Source organism: Mizuhopecten yessoensis, unplaced genomic scaffold (assembly GCF_002113885.1).
Source record: "Mizuhopecten yessoensis strain PY_sf001 unplaced genomic scaffold, ASM211388v2 scaffold10957, whole genome shotgun sequence".
Classification (NCBI taxonomy): Eukaryota; Metazoa; Mollusca; class Bivalvia; order Pectinida; family Pectinidae; genus Mizuhopecten; species Mizuhopecten yessoensis.
In genome coordinates this window covers 83,298-101,180 of record NW_018408806.1, presented here as the reverse complement: position 1 = coordinate 101,180, position 17,883 = coordinate 83,298, and the positions used below count along the sequence as shown (strand labels likewise).

Genomic DNA, 17,883 nt, shown 5'->3' with positions numbered 1-17,883 from the left:
TTCTCGTCACTCGGGACTTATTACACCCTCGCTTCGCTCGGGTGTAATAAATCCCTTGTTACTCGAAAACCATGCAATAACCTTTACTTACTCTGGAGATTTGACACATTTTCTTACACTGTTCTTGATAATAGTGAATACACGGGTACTTCAGGAATGCATGTACAGGTAAGTTTTTTCATTAATTTCATTATTCTTTGAAAAGTTTAAATGTCCTTGACATAACGTCCTTAAACGAAAGTAAAAACACTACCCTCTGGTGATGGTAATTTTAAAGTACGTGTTTGTCCAGACTCTTGAATTACAAGTAATCAAAGCGTCTGGTTGAACGAAACTACATATCTAGTTAATATATACCTGGTCTGAAATAATTAACTCCATTTCTAGCTATAAGTATCTATCTGTACTGAAATGATTAGCTCCATATCTAGTTAATATTTACCTTGTTTGTTACAGGAGATTGTGCTGGTAGTATTTTTTGGCCTTGAATATGTCATCCGTCTGTGGTCAGCTGGATGTCGAAGCAAATACATGGGCTTAAAAGGAAGGCTACATTTTGCAAGGAAACCCATTTCTATCATAGGTAAATAAACAATACTTACATAGAAACAAACCTTTATCATAGATTTATATACAACAAGTTAGGTCAAGTTAGGTCATGGAAGCCCATCTTTATCATAGGTTTATATACAGCAGTTAGTGTGTATGGAAGCCCATCTTTGTCATAGGTTTATATACAGCAGTTAGTGTGTATGGAAGCCTATTTTTGTCATAGGTTTAGATACAGCAGTAAGTGTGTATGGCAGCCAATCTTTGTCATAGATTTATATACAGCAGTTAGTGTGTCCTGAAGCCTATCTTTGTCATAGGTGAGTACACGACAGCTAGTGTGTATGGAAGCCTCTCTTTGTCATAGGTTTATATACAGTAGTTAGTGTGTATGGAAGCCTATTTTTGTCATAGGTTTAGATACAGCAGTAAGTGTGTATGGCAGCCAATCTTTGTTATAGGTTTATATACAGCAGTTAGGGTGTATGGAAGCCCATCTTTGTCATAGGTTTATATCCAGCAGTTAGTGTGTATTGAAGCCCATCTTTGTCATAGGTTAATATACAGCAGTTAGTGTGTATGGAAGCCCATCTTTGTCATAGGTAAGTATACAGCAGTTAGTGTGTATGGCAGCCAATCTTTGTCATAGGTTTATATACAGCAGTTAGTGTGTATGGAAGCCCATTTTTGACATAGGTTTATATACAGCAGTTAGTGTGTATGGAAGCCTATCTTTGTCATAGGTGAGTACAAGACAGCTAGTGTGTATGGAAGCCTATCTTTGTCATAGGTTTATATATACAGAAGTTAGTGTGTATGGAAGCCTATCTTTGTCATAGGTTTATATACAGCAGTTAGTGTGTATGGAAGCCCATCTTTGTCATAGGTCTATATATAGCAGTTAGTGTATAGAAGCCCATCTTTATCATAGGTAAGTATACAGCAGTTAGTGTGTATGGAAGCCCATCTTTATCATAGGTTTATATACAGCAGTTAGTGTGTATGGAAGCCCATTTTTGTCATAGGTCTATATATAGCAGTTAGTGTATAGAAGCCCATCTTTATCATTGGTAAGTATACAGCAGTTAGTGTGTATGGAAGCCCATATTTGTCATAGGTTTATATACAGCAGTTAGTGTGTATGGAAGCCCATCTTTATCATAGATTTATATACAGCAGTAAGTGTGTATGGAAGCCTATCTTTGTCATAGGTTTATATACAGAAGTTTGTGTGTATGGAAGCCTATCTTTGTCATAGGTTTATATACAGCAGTTAGTGTGTATGGAAGCCCATCTTTGTCATAGGTCTATATACAGCAGTTAGTGTGTATGGAAGTCCATCTTTGTAATAGGTAAGTGTACAGCAGTAAGTTTGTATGGAAGCCCATCTTTGTCATAGGTTTATATACAGCAGTTGGTGTTTATGGAAGCCTATCTTTGGCATAGGTTTTTATACATCAGTTAGTGTGTATGGAAGACTATATTTGTCATAGGTTTATATACAGCAGTTAGTTTGTATGGAAGCCCATTTTTGTCATAGGTTTAAATACAGCAGTTAGTGTGTATGGAAGCCCATCTTTTTCATAGGTTTATATACAGCAGTTAGTGTGTATGGAAGCCCATCTTTGTCATAGGTTTAAATACAGCAGTTAGTGTGTATGGAAGCCTATATTTGTCATAGGTTTATATACAGCAGTTAGTTTGTATGGAAGCCCATCTTTGTCATAGGTTTATATACAGCAGTTAGTGTGTATGGAAGCCTATATTCGTCATAGGTTTATATACAGCAGCTAGTGTGTATGGAAGCCCATCTTTTTCATAGGTTTATATACAGCCGCTAGTTTGTATGGAAGCCCATCTTTTTCATAGGTTTATATACAGCCGCTAGTTTGTATGGAAGCCCATCTTTTTCATAGGTTTATATACAGCAATTAGTGTGTATGGAAGCCAATCTTTGTAATAGGTTTATATACAGCAGCTAGTGTGTATGGAACCCCATCTTTGTCATAGGTTTAAATACAGCAGTTAGTGTGTATTGAAGCCCATCTATGTCATAGGTTTATATACAGCAGTTAGTGTGTATGGAAGCCTATATTTGTCATAGGTAAGTATACAGCAGCTAGTGTTTATAGGACAATAGGAAAATAACTTACTATTTTACCAGAGCTACATGAGATTTCAACTGTGTGATCTACCTGATACCAGTGTTTTTGTTTACATCTGCCGTATTATAATTTAGGTAATTATGTTACATTTATTTGCTGTAGAGAGTAAATACATGTTTACTTTAGTGAGCCCTAATATATCATTTAAACTGTCAGAGTTAAGGTCTAAAAGTTCCCGTGCAAATTACATGGGTTTTATTGTATATTGTAAGATTAATCATTTACAATCCATGTTAAGTTGGTGTAGCACTGGAACTCTATGAGAAACAGCTGAACTTAAGGTTATACATAAAAATGTAACAGTGATAACATAAAGGAAAAAAACAAATTCACTGGATCGTACAGTTTAGCACCAACAAATTCACTGGATGGCACAGTCTAGCATCTAGCACCAACAAAGTCACTGGATCGTACAATTTAGCACCAACAAAGTCACTGGATCGTACAGTCTAGCACCAACAAAGTCACTGGATCGCACAGTCTAGCACCAACAAAGTCCCTGGATTGCACAGTCTAGCACCAACAAAGTCACTTGATCGCACAGTCTAGCACCAACAAAGTCCCTGGATTGCACAGTCTAGCACCAACAAAGTCACTGGATCGCACAGTCTAGCACCAACAAAGTCCCTGGATTGCACAGTCTAGCACCAACAAAGTCACTTGATCGCACAGTCTAGCACCAACAAAGTCCCTGGATTGCACAGTCTAGCACCAACAAAGTCACTTGATCGTACAATCTAGCACCAACAAAGTCACTGGATCGTACAATCTAGCACCAACAAGGTCACTGGATCGTACAGTCCAGCACCAACAAAGTCACTGGATCGTACAGTTCAGCACCAACAAATTCACTGGATGGTACAATCTAGCACCAACAAATTCACTGGATCGTACAGTCTAGCATCAACAAATTCACTGGATCGTACAGTTTAGCACCAACAAGGTCACTGGATTGTACAGTTCAGCACCAACAGAGTCACTGGATCATACAGTTTAGCACCAACAAAGTCACTGGATCGTACAGTCTAGCACCAACAAAGTCACTGGATCATACAATCTAGCACCAACAAAGTCGCTAGATCGTACAATCTAGCACCAACAAAGTCACTGGATCATACAATCTAGCACCAACGAAGTCACTAGATTGTACAGTCTAGCACCAACGAAGTCACTGGATCGTACAATCTAGCACCAACAAAGTCACTGGATCGTACAATCTAACATCAACAAAGTCACTGGATCGTACAGTCTAGCACCAACGAAGTCACTGGAGCATATACAGTCTAGCACCAACAAAGTCACTGGATCGTACAGTCTAGCACCAACAAAGTCACTGGAGCCTATACAGTCTAGCACCAACAAAGTCACTGGATCGTACAGTCTGGCACCAACAAAGTCACTGGAGCGTATACAGTCTAGCACCAACAAATTCACTGGATCGTACAGTCTAGCACCAACAAAGTCACTGGATGGTACAGTCTAGCACCAACAAAGTCACTGGATCGTACAATCTAGCACAAACAAAGTCACTGGATCGTACAATCTAGCACCAACAAAGTCACTGGATCGTACAGTCTAATAGAATAAAGTCACTGGATCGTACAGTCTAGCACCAACAAAGCCACTGGATCGTACAATCTAGCACCAAAAGGGTCAATGGATCATACAGTCCAGCACCAACAAAGTCACTACATCGTACAATTTATCCCCAACAAAGTCACTGGATCGTACAATTTAGCACCAACAAAGTCACTGGATCATACAGTCTAATAGAATAAAGTCACTGAATCATACAGTCTAGCACCAACTAAGTCACTGGATCGTACAGTATAGCACCAACAACATAGGTGAATCGTACAGTCTAGCACTGACAAAGTCACTGGATTGTACAGTCTAATACAACAAAGTCACTGGATCGTACAGTCTAGCACCAACAAAGTCACTGGATCGTACAGTATAGCACCAACAACATAAGTGAATCGTACAGTCTAGCACCAACAAAGTCACTGGATCGTACAATCTAGCACCAACAAAGTCACTGGATCGTAAAATCTAGCACCAACAAAGTCACTGGATCGTACAGACCAGCACCAACAAAGTCACTAGATCGTACAGTCTAGCACCAACAAAGTCACTGGAGTGTACAGTCTAGCATCAACAAAGTCACTGGATCGTACAGTCTAGCACCAACAAAGTCACTAGATCATACAATCTAGCACCAACAAAGTCACTGGATCGTACAGTCTAGCACCAACAAAGTCACTGGATTGTACAGTCTAATACAATAAAGTCACTGGATCGTACAGTCTAGCACCAACGAAGTCACTGGACCGTACAGTCTAGCACCAAAGAGCATTGGATGCTTGTAATATGATCCCCAGGATGTATCTATGTGGTGTAAGTTTGAACACTCAGTTATATGCTAAAACCTAGCATTGATGAGGATGATCGATCACAGATGAGGTAAAAACCAGCATGGGCATCACCAGCTCTCACCCTCGGCCGATATAAACCAGCATGGGCATCACCAGCTCTCACCCACGGCCAATATAAACCAGCATGGCCATCACCGGCTCTCCCCCTCGGCCGATATAAACCAACATGGGCATCACTAGCTCTCACCCACGGCCGATATAAACCAGCATGGCCATCACGAGCTCTCACCCTCGGCCGATATAAACCAGCATGGCCGTCACCAGCTCTCACCCTCGGCCGATATAAACCAGCATGGCCATCACCGGCTCTCACCCTCGGCCGAGATAAACCAACATGGGCATCACCAGTTCTCACCCCCGGCCAATATAAACCAGCATGGCCATCACCGGCTCTCCCCCTCGGCCGATATAAACCAACATGGGCATCACCAGCTCTCACCCACGGCCAATATAAACCAGCATGGCCATCACCGGCTCTCCCCCACGGCCGATATAACCCAGCATGGCCATCACCGGCTCTCACCCTCGGCCGATATAAACCAACATGGGCATCACCAGTTCTCACCCACGGCCAATATAAACCAGCATGGCCATCACCGGCTCTCACCCACGGCCGATATAAACCAGCATGGGCATCACCAGCTCTCACCCTCGGCTGATATAAACCAGCATGGCCATCACCAGCTCTCACCCACAGCCGATATAAACCAGCATGGCCATCACCGGCTCTCACCCACGGCCAATATTATACTATTATAGCATGGTGATGAGGTTGATACATGGTTTTATCGACCTAAGTTAGCAATATTGACCAAGGACTCAGTCCGAGGTCAATATTGCTAACCTAGGTCGATAAAACCATGTATCGACCGAAATCACTATGCTACAATAGTTTTATTATTTTAATTTAATTTTTTCAAAGTTGAAGAAAAAAATGTAATTTCCATTTGTTTTAGTCACAAATTTTAAAATTAACTAATCAAAAATATCACAAAAATAACATTTTTTAATTAAATATCTGCAATAATCATTTAAATATCTGCAATAAGTGACTTCAGTGTTAATCTTGATCATTACTGTGTTTGTCTCCCATGAGGTGTTTATCAAGCATCTAAATGACTTCACAAAAATTCCAGAATCTATTTATAGCAGGTCAATAACCCTTTTTCTACCAACTTTTTTGAACACCTGCAAACCACTCAGGTTTATAAATACTTTTACAGGTGGTCACATGATGTTGTTTCAGCCAATCAGAGGCAGCTCAAAATCAATTAAAATAATAAAAACCAGAATGGCCATCACCAGCTCTCACCCACAGCCGATATAAACCAGCATGGCCATCACCAGCTCTTACCCTCGGCCGATATAAACCAACATGGGCATCACCAGCTCTCACCCTCGGCCAATATAAACCAGCATGGGCATCACCAGCTCTCACCCACGGCCGATATAAACCAACATGGCCATCACCAGCTCTCACCAGCTCTCACCCACGGCTGATATAAACCAGCATGGCCATCACCAGCTCTCACCCATGGCCGATATAAACCAGCAGGGCCATCACCAGCTCTCACCCTCGGCCGATATAAACCAGCATGACTATCACCAGCTCTCACCCACGGCCGATATAAACCAGCATGGCTATCACCAGCTCTCACCCACGGCCGATATAAACCAACATGGCCATCAACAGCTCTCACCAGCTCTCACCCACGGCGGATATAAACCAGCATGGGCATCAACAGCTCTCACCCACGGCCGATATAACCCAGCATGGCTATCACCAGCTCTCACTCTCCGCTGATATAAACCAGCATGGGCATCAACAGCTCTCACCCACGGCCGATATCAACCAGCATGGCTATCACCAGCTCTCACTCTCCGCTGATATAAACCAGCATGGGCATCACATCACCGGCTCTCACCCTCGGCCGATATAAACCAACCTGGCCATCACCAGCTCTCACCCAAGACCAATATAAACCAGGATGGCCATCACCAGCTCTCACCCAAGACCAATATAAACCAGTATGGCCATCACCAGCTCTCACCCACGACCAATATAAACCAGCATGGCCATCACCATCTGTCACCCAAAGCCCATATAAACCAACATGGGCATCACCAGCTCTCACCCACGACCGATATAAACCAGTATGGCCATCACCAGCTCTCACCCAAAGCCCATATAAACCAGCAGGGGCATCACCAGCTCTCACCCACGACCGATATAAACCAGCATGGCCATCCCCAGCCCTCACCCCCAGCCGATATAAACCAGCATGGCCATGACCAGCTCGCACCTACGGCCGATATAAACCAGCATGGGCATCAGCAGCTCTCACCACGGCCGATATAAACCAGCATGTGCATGACCAGCTCTCACCCACGGCCGATCTAACCCAGCATGGGCATCACCAGCTCTCACCCCCGACCAATATAAACCAGTATGGCCCTCGCCAGCTCTCACCTTCAGCCGATATAAACCAGCGTGGGCATCCCCATACCCTCGGCCGATATAAACCAACCTGGCCATCACCAGCTCTCACCCAAAGCCCATATAACCCAACATGGGCATCACCAGCTCTCACCCACGGCCCATATAAACCAGCATGGGCATCCCCAGCTCTCACCCACGGCCGATAAAAACCAGCAGGGCTATCACCAGCTCTCACCCTCGGCCGATATAAACCAGTGTGGGCATCACCATACCCTCGGCCGATATAAACCAACATGGCCATCACCAGCTCTCACCAGCTCTCACCCACGGCCGCTATAAACCAGCATGGGCATCACCAGCTCTCCCCCACGGCCAATATAAACCAGCATGGCTATCACCAGCTCTCACTCTCGTCGGATATAAACCAGCATGGGCATCAGCAGCTCTCCCCCACGGCCGATATAAACCAGCATGGCTATCACCAGCTCTCACTCTCGGCTGATATAAACCAGCATGGGCATCAGCAGCTCTCACCCACGGCCGATATAAACCAGCATGGGCATCACCAGCTCTCACCCACGACCAATATAAACCAGCATGGCCATCACCAGCTCTCACCCCCGGCCGATATAAACCAGAATGGCCATCACCAGCTCGCACCCACGTCCAATATAAACCAGTATGGCTATCGCCAGCTCTCACCCACGGCCGATAAAAACCAGCATGGGCATCACCAGCTCTCACCCACGACCAATATAAACCAGAATGGCCATCACCAGCTCTCACCCACGGCCGATATAAACCAGCATGGGCATCACCAGCTCTCACCCTCGGCCGATATAAACCAGCATGGCCATCACCAGCTCTCACCCTCGGCCGATATAAACCAGCATGGGCATCACCAGCTCTCACCCTCGGCCGATATAAACCAGAATGGCCATCACCAGCTCTCACCCACGTCCAATATAAACCAGTATGGCTATCACCAGCTCTCACCCACGGCCGATAAAAACCAGCATGGGCATCACCAGCTCTCACCCACGGCCGATATAAACCAGCATGGCCATCACCGGCTCTCACCCACGGCTGATATAAACCAGCATGGCCATCACCAGCTCTCACCCCCGGCTGATATAACCCAGCATGGGCATCACCAGCTCTCACCCACGACCGATATAAACCAGCATGGCCATCACCAGCTCTTACCCTCGGCCGATATAAACCAGCGTGGCCATCACCAGCTCTCACCCTCGGCTGATATAAACCAGCATGGGCATCACCAGCTCTCACCCTCGGCCGATATAAACCAGCGTGGCCATCATGGCCATCACCAGCTCTCACCCTCGGCCGATATAAACCAGCATGGCCATCACCAGCTCTCACCCCCGGCCAATATAAACCAGTATGGCCATCACCAGCTCTCACCCACGACCAATATAAACCAGTATGGCCCTCACCAGCTCTCACCTTCAGCCGATATAAACCAGCGTGGGCATCACCATACCCTCGGCCGATATAAAGAGTCACAGATAACTGAGTTCTATGAGTCTACACTTAAATAAGTTGATTATTGTAGTCATACCACCCCACTTTGACCCATTGTGATGTATATAAATACCTTTATTAGTGCACCCCACCATGCCTCACCTTAGTGCTTGTCCCAGACCTTCCCACTTCTATTTATATGCCCATATATTTCACCTGCCTAAAACTATACTGTTCCTGTTCCGTAAGATTTTGTGTCTAGAGTCGATCATTAGCACTGTTCATTTGTCCAATGAGATTGAGGGTTGTGATGGTTTGACGTAGTTGATAGATATTGGAGGGGGAAGCTCTGAGCTTTCGCTGGCCATTAATGCTGCTGTAAATGAAAATATGCCAATTGTTTGGAAAGAAGATTAATCTGTTTTACACGTTTACTGTGCATGGTGCAGAGTCTTTGGAACTGTTAAGTAGTTGAGTGTTGTCAGTTGGACCTGATTACAGCTAAGTCAAGTCCGATTCCACAAGAAACAAAGGCGTATAACCTTGACTTGTTGTAGAAGACAATCCAAGTTGCAGGACAGCTACTCTGTAGTCTCTCTGGCCTTCCCATTACGTTTCTACCTCAGAAAATGCAATAGGGTGTTATAATGATTTTTGTTATTTTTATGCTTGGAAAACTGTTTAGAAGGATCACAAAACACAATGTTATGTACATTGTATATCTAAGTGTGAAAATGTCTCTCTGGCCTTGGGATTGAATAGCAAGCCCCAGAAAAGGTATGAGGGATCTTATAATGATTTCCTTTTTCTTTATGATTGGAAAATGTTTTGGAAGACCACAAACAATTTTTTTCCATATTTTGTAGTGTGAAAATAGCCATATATACACAGCACACTGTCCATTTTCCTGGATTTGTAGTTATCTGTTAAAGATAAGCAAGCCAATAACACAAGATTGGCGCTTCAAAATAAAATAATAACTAAGGATTAACTTGAATATATTTTTCATGTTATGGAGCTATAACACAAAAAATCGGAGTGTACTGTCATCATAAACCGCTTCGCGGTTTATTTAGAGTACACTTCGTTTTTTGTGTTATACAAATTGTAGCTCCATAACATGAAAAATATATTCAAGTTAATCCTTATAAGTTAATCTACTATACACAATCCCTGTGGAAATCCATTTTTATTGATGGACTCTTTTCTCTTAGAAATTATTGTGCTGCTGTATGAGCCAATCAAACACGACGCTACAAACGGGGACATAATTTTTTTACATTATGGGCTGATAACATAAATTTTTAAGCCAATGAAAATGCTTGTTACAAGCAAGATTAAATTATATAGAAATATACAGCATTTGATATAGCGCCCTATCTACCTAACATAAGCCACCCTAAAGCGCTTTACAGTACATAGATGTACAATTAATACAATTAGCATATATACATTAATCAATACATTTTATGAGGAATTGGCAGGAGCTGCCTAAACAGGCACTAACTACTAGTCCTATGCCACCTGGCTAATATCTCCCTATGTGTGTATGCCTGTGTGTGTGCTGGAGATGTAATGTGTTCTGTTTGTAGTGGGACTGTGCTTCCAACGGCATCATTTATAGTGCCTCCTCACTTGAATGCTACAACACAGATACCGCAACATCCACCCCAGACCATTTTATACTTCATCTGGGTTGTTGGAATTGTGTGGGCAGGAGAAAAACACTTTCTCTGACTATCCATGCGTACAATGACCTCCACCCAAAATATGTCCAGAGGCGCTTCAAACCTGGCAAGAAAGATAGAGTCAGTGACTGACCAAGTTTGACATACAATGCAGGCATAAAAAAGTGACTTGTCTACAGATTCTCAACTAAAGGAAAACCTCCCTTTGATAGCAAAGTTCTGTGATTTTGAAGTCAATTATTTGATTTTGAAGATAATGGTATGAATTTTTGGTATGAAGAGTCTGTGGATGGAAAAGTCTTACACTGACTTGAACTAAAATGTGGCTTGATATAGACATAATTTGGAGATTGTATCGGGTAAAATAAGGTAAAATGAGTGTTATCAGGTAATATCTGCTGCCTGGTCAGATAAGAACACCTTCCCCATCAAAGAGTGGACATGGTGTCATCCTTGCTGCCAGTATACAATGTAATGTAACTTTTATTTCTGACGCATTCAACAGCTTTGTCAACAGAGGGTATAAACACACAGATTGTATAAAACATATGTGTTAGGAAAGCTGTCCAAATAGTGTCTTGTTGATTATATCTTTTTGACTTGTGTAAGAGTTCAGGTTAGAATAAGATACAGGTCACTTTAGGGAGATACTGTGGTCACTTAAATGAAATACTGGTAACTTTAATGAGATACAGGTCACTTTAATGAGATAAAAGGCACTTTAATGATATACTGGTCACTTAAATGAAATACTGGTAACTTTAATGAGATTCAGGTCACTTTAATGAGATAAAAGTCACTTTAATGATATACGGGTCCCTTTAATGAGATAAAAGGCACTTTAATGATATACTGGTCACTTTAATGAAATACTAGTAACAAAAAGGAATGTTATAATGGTTGTATGTATCGAAACAATAGCACATATCCTTTTATAATTCCAGATTTTCTTGTGGTGTCAGCATCAATTGTCGTACTGTCAGCAGGCTCAGAAGGCCAAGTGTTTGCCACTTCAGCTATCAGGTATGCACAGTCAGGGCCACCTCATCTATTAGTAATACACAGTCAGGTCCACCTCAGCTATCAGGTATATAGGCAGGGCCATTTCAGCTACCTTATATATACCCTCAGGGCCACCTCAGCTATCAGGTTTACACAGTCAGTGCCACCTCAGCTATCAGGTATACACAGTAAGAGCCACCTCAGCTATCAGGTATATAGTCAGGGCCATTTCAGCTACCTTATATATACAGGCAGGGCCACCTCAGCTATTAGGTATACACAGTCAGGGCCACATCAGCTATCATGTATACACAGTCAGGGCCACATCAGCTATCATGTATACACAGAAAGAGCCACCTCAGCTATCAGGTATATAGGCAGGGCCATTTCAGCTACCTTATATATACAGTCAGGGCCACCTCATCTATTAGTAATACACAGTCAGGTCCACCTCAGCTATCAGGTATATAGTCAGGGCCATTTCAGCTACCTTATATATACAGTCAGGGCCACCTCATCTATTAGTAATACACAGTCAGGTCCACCTCAGCTATCAGGTATGCACAGTCAGGGCCACCTCATCTATTAGTAATACACAGTCAGGTCCACCTCAGCTATCAGGTATATAGTCAGGGCCATTTCAGCTACCTTATATATACAGTCAGGGCCACCTCATCTATTAGTAATACACAGTCAGGTCCACCTCAGCTATCAGGTATATAGTCAGGGCCATTTCAGCTACCTTATATATACAGTCAGGGCCACCTCATCTATTAGTAATACACAGTCAGGTCCACCTCAGCTATCAGGTATATAGGCAGGGCCATTTCAGCTACCTTATATATACAGTCAGGGCCACCTCAGCTATCAGGTTTACACAGTCAGTGCCACATCAACTATCAGGTTTAGACAGTCAGTGCCACCTCAGCTATCAGGTATATAGTCAGGGCCATTTCAGCTACCTTATATATTGAGATACTGGTCACTTTAATGAGATACTTGTCACTTCAATGAGATACTGGTCACTTTAATGAGATACTAGTCCCTTTGATGAGATAATGTGGTCACTTTAATGAGAGACAGGTTACTTTAATGAGATACAAGTCACTCTAATGAGATACACGTCACTTTAATGAGATAAAGTCACTTTAATGAGAAACTGGTCACTTTATTGAGATACAGGTCACTTTAATGAGATACAAGTCACTTTAATGAGATGCAGGTCACTCTAATGAGATAAAAGTCACTTTAATGAGATACTGGTCACTTTAATGAGATACTTGTCACTTTAATGAGATACTGGTCACTATGATGAAATACTAGTCCCTTTGATGAGATGATGTGGTCACTTTAATGAGATACAGGTCTCTTTAATGAGATACAGGTCACTTTAATGAGATAAAAGTCACTTTAATGAGATACTGGTCACTTTAATGAGATACTGGTCACTTTAATGAGATACTTGTCACTTTAATGAGATACTGGTCACTTTGATGAAATACTAGTCTTTTTAATGAGATACAGGTCACTTTAATGAGATACAAGTCATTTTAATGAGATACAGGTCATTTTAATGAGATACAGGTCACTTTAATGAGATACAGGTCATTTTAATGAGATACAGGTCACTTTAATGAGATATAGATCATTTTAATGAGATACAGGTCACTTTAATGAGATACATGTCACTCTAATGAGATACAGGTCACTTTAATGAGAAAGAGGTCACTTTAATGAGATACAGGTTATTTTAATGCGATACAGGTCACTTTAATGAGATATTGGTCACTTTAATGAGATACAGGTCACTCTAATGAGATACTCGTAACTTTAATGAGATACAGGTTAATTTAATGAGATACAGGTCACTTAAATGAGATACTGGTCACTTTAATGAGATACAGGTTATTTTAATGAGATACAGGTCACTTTAATGAGATATTGGTCATTTTAATAAGATACAGGTCACTTTAATGAGATACAGGTCACTCTAATGAGATACTGGTCACTTTAATGAAATACTAGTAACAAAAAGGAATGTTATAATGGTTGTATGTATCGAAACAATAGCACATATCCTTTTATAATTCCAGATTTTCTTGTGGTGTCAGCATCAATTGTCGTACTGTCAGCAGGCTCAGAAGGCCAAGTGTTTGCCACTTCAGCTATCAGGTATGCATGCACAGTCAGGGCCTCTTCAATTATCAGGTATACATAGTCAAAGCCACTTCAGTTATCAGGTATACATAGTCAGGGCCATTTCAGCTACCTTATATATACAGTCAGGGCCACCTCAGCTATCAGGTTTACACAGTCAGGGCCACCTCAGCTATTAGGTATACACAGTCAGGGCCACCTCAGCTATCAGGTATACACAGTAAGAGCCACCTCAGCTATCAGGTTTACACAGTCAGTGCCACGTCAACTATCAGGTAAACACAGTAAGAGCCACCTCAGGTATCAGGTATATAGTCAGGGCCATTTCAGCTACCTTATATATACAGTCAGGGCCACCTCAGCTATCAGGTATACGCAGTAAGAGCCACCTCAGCTATCAGGCATGCACAGTCAGGGCCACCTCAGCTATCAGGTTTACACAGTCAGGGCACCTCAGCTATCAGGTTTACACAGTCAGGGCCACATCAGCTATCAGGTATACACAGTAAGAGCCACCTCAGCTATCAGGTTTACACAGTCAGTGCCACCTCAACTATCAGGTTTACACAGTCAGTGCCACCTCAGCTATCAGGTATACACAGTCAGGGCCACCTCAGCTATCCGATATACATAGTCAGGGCCACCTCCGCTATCATGTATACACAGTCAGGGCCACCTCATCTATTAGGTATACACAGTCAGGGCCACCTCAGCTATCAGGTATACACAGTCACGGTCACCTCAGCTATCAGGTATGCACAGTTAGGGTCAGTAATTTTGAATATTCACTAGTATGTCACTCTTAAATAGATAATATCATTCTGTTTTCTAGGGGTGTGAGATTTTTACAGATTTTACGAATGCTCCATGTAGACAGACAAGGAGGAACATGGCGTCTCTTAGGATCTGTAGTTTATATACATAGGCAGGTGAGTGTATACAAGTGTGTATCTGTATAGACAGGTAAGTGTATACAAGTGTGTATTTGTATAGACAGGTAAGTGGGGGGAGCTACAGTGGCCGATTGGTTAAGGCGTCTTGACATTCTGCTTCTACTAGACCTCCACCACTGGGTCACAGGTTCGAGGCCTGCGTTGGGCAGCGCTACTGGTCGTGGGTTCGAGGCCTGCGTTGGGTCAGTGATTATGCTCTGGGTAATTTTTACCTCCACCACTGGGTCGTGGGTTTGAGGTCTGCGTTGGGTCAGTGATTATACTCTGGGTAATTTTTACCTCCACCACTGGGTCGTGGGTTTGAGGCCTGCGTTGGGTCAGTGATTATACTCTGGGTAATGTTTTCCTCCACCACTGGGTCGTGGGTTCCAGGCCTGCGTTGGGCAGCGCTACTGGTCACAGGTTCGAGGCCTGCGTTGGGTCAGTGATTATACTCTGGGTAATGTTTTCCTCCACCATCAACACCAGCCTGTCCTCAAATGACCCTAGCTTTGAATAGGACATAAAACACAATACAAACCGATATAGAGATGGATGGAATATCCTCCTTACACTATGTAGGTATGTAAACTACATGCTACTAGAATACAATGGTACAATCACATACTTAAATTGCAGTCTGCTAGAATGTATTGACTTTGCAATATTTTTATGACTTTTCAGCACAGGGATTGGTGAAATGTAAATTAACTCCATCAGTAGATGCTGGTTTATATTAAAATTCATGTTGAGCAGATTGGAAAAAAAAAGCATCCATAAAATTAATTAAATAAATCAATAGTTTTCCCAATTTCCTGATCGTTATTAACTGAGATGTGGTTGTAGGAAATCTTGTAAACTTGGCAATGACACTGTCTACTGTAACTTAAATCTAAGATTGAACTTATGTTGTCTACTGTAACTTAAATCTAAGATTGAACTTATGTTGTCTACTGTAACTTAAATCTAAGATTGAACTTATGTTGTCTACTGTAACTTAAATCTAAGATTGAACTTATGTTGTCTACTGTAACTTAAATCTAAGATTGAACTTATGTTGTCTACTGTAACTTAAATCTAAGATTGAACTTATGTTGTCTACTGTAACTTAAATCTAAGATTGAACTTATGTTGTCTACTGTAACTTAAATCTAAGATTGAACTTATGTTGTCTACTGTAACTTAAATCTAAGATTGAACTTATGTTGTCTACTGTAACTTAAATCTAAGATTGAACTTATGTTGTCTACTGTAACTTAAATCTAAGATTGAACTTATGTTGTCTACTGTAACTTAAATCTAAGATTGAACTTATGTTGTCTACTGTAACTTAAATCTAAGATTGAACTTATGTTGTCTACTGTAACTTAAATCTAAGATTGAACTTATGTTGTCTACTGTAACTTAAATCTAAGATTGAACTTATGTTGTCTACTGTAACTTAAATCTAAGATTGAACTTATGTTGTCTACTGTAACTTAAATCTAAGATTGAACTTATGTTGTCTACTGTAACTTAAATCTAAGATTGAACTTATGTTGTCTACTGTAACTTAAATCTAAGATTGAACTTATGCTGTCTACTGTAACTTAAATCTAAGATTGAACTTATGTTGTCTACTGTAACTTAAATATAAGATTGAACATATGGTGTCTACTGTAACTTAAATCTAAGATTGAACTTATGTATCATTAATTTGAATAATAAATTGAATTTATGTATTAATAATTTGAATAGAAAATTGAATTTATCTATCCATTATTTGAATATATATTTGAATTTATTTCAAGGACAGGGGGATTATTAAGTGAAATAGATTGAGCATGGTTTTACTTCTATGCAGGTGGAACTATGTATGGGTATTAATTGTTTGTAAAATCCTTAATCCTCTTAAACAGGTGACAAATTAAATATGCTTTATATTATTATTCATAATAAAATTCAAAATGGTTCAAGATATTCTGAAGAAATATAGAAGTTTGAATTGCCAGGCAGACATTAGATACAGGGACATTTTGTAGACATGAGTAAAAGTGATAGTGTATTCCTGGAAATAAAACCGCTGTTACCACAGAGGCTGAAAATCCACTAACGTAGATTAACTCTCTAAACTACAATAAAGGAGGATCAGATGGGTGATCCTAACAAGCAAAAACGTCAGAGTGGCACCTCTGTCTGTCACAGCAACAACGCTCTCACCACGACAGACAGAGTGGCACCTCTGTCTGTCACAGCCACAACGCTCTCAACACACACAGCTTACACACATAAAAACGTCAGAGTGGCACCTCTATCTGTCACAGCGACAACGCTCTCACCACACACAGACAGAGTGGCACCTCTGTCTGTCACAGCGACAACGCTCTCACCACGACAGACAGAGTGGCCCCTCTGTCTGTCACAGCGACAACGCTCTCACCACGACAGTCAGAGTGGCACCTCTGTCTGTCACAGCGACAACGCTCTCACCACACACAGCTTACACACATAAAAACGACAGAGTGGCACCTCTGTCTGTCACAGCGACAACGCTCTCACCACACACAGCTTACACACATAAAAACGACAGAGTGGCACCTCTGTCTGTCACAGCGACAACGCTCTCACCACACACAGCTTACACACATAAAAACGACAGAGTGGCACCTCTGTCTGTCACAGCGACAACGCTCTCACCACACACAGCTTACACACATAAAAACGACAGAGTGGCACCTCTGTCTGTCACAGCGACAACGCTCTCACCACACACAGCTTACACACATAAAAACGACAGAGTGGCACCTCTGTCTGTCACAGCGACAACGCTCTCACCACACACAGCTTACACACATAAAAACGACAGAGTGGCACCTCTGTCTGTCACAGCGACAACGCTCTCACCACACACAGCTTACACACATAAAAACGACAGAGTGGCACCTCTGTCTGTCACAGCGACAACGCTCTCACCACACACAGCTTACACACATAAAAACGACAGAGTGGCACCTCTGTCTGTCACAGCGACAACGCTCTCACCACACACAG

The 17,883-nt window shown here is 41.9% G+C and overlaps 1 protein-coding gene across 1 annotated transcript in view; it reads left to right on the top strand.

Moving 5' to 3' along the window:
* LOC110464084 (potassium voltage-gated channel subfamily KQT member 1-like) overlaps positions 1 to 17,883 on the top strand; it is a 98,637-nt gene that overhangs the window by 43,578 nt on the left and 37,176 nt on the right. The window contains exons 4-6 of the mRNA XM_021519120.1: positions 457 to 583; positions 11,707 to 11,785; positions 14,754 to 14,850. Coding sequence (XP_021374795.1) covers positions 457 to 583; positions 11,707 to 11,785; positions 14,754 to 14,850 — 303 coding nt within the window. The remainder of the gene's footprint in view (positions 1 to 456; positions 584 to 11,706; positions 11,786 to 14,753; positions 14,851 to 17,883) is intronic.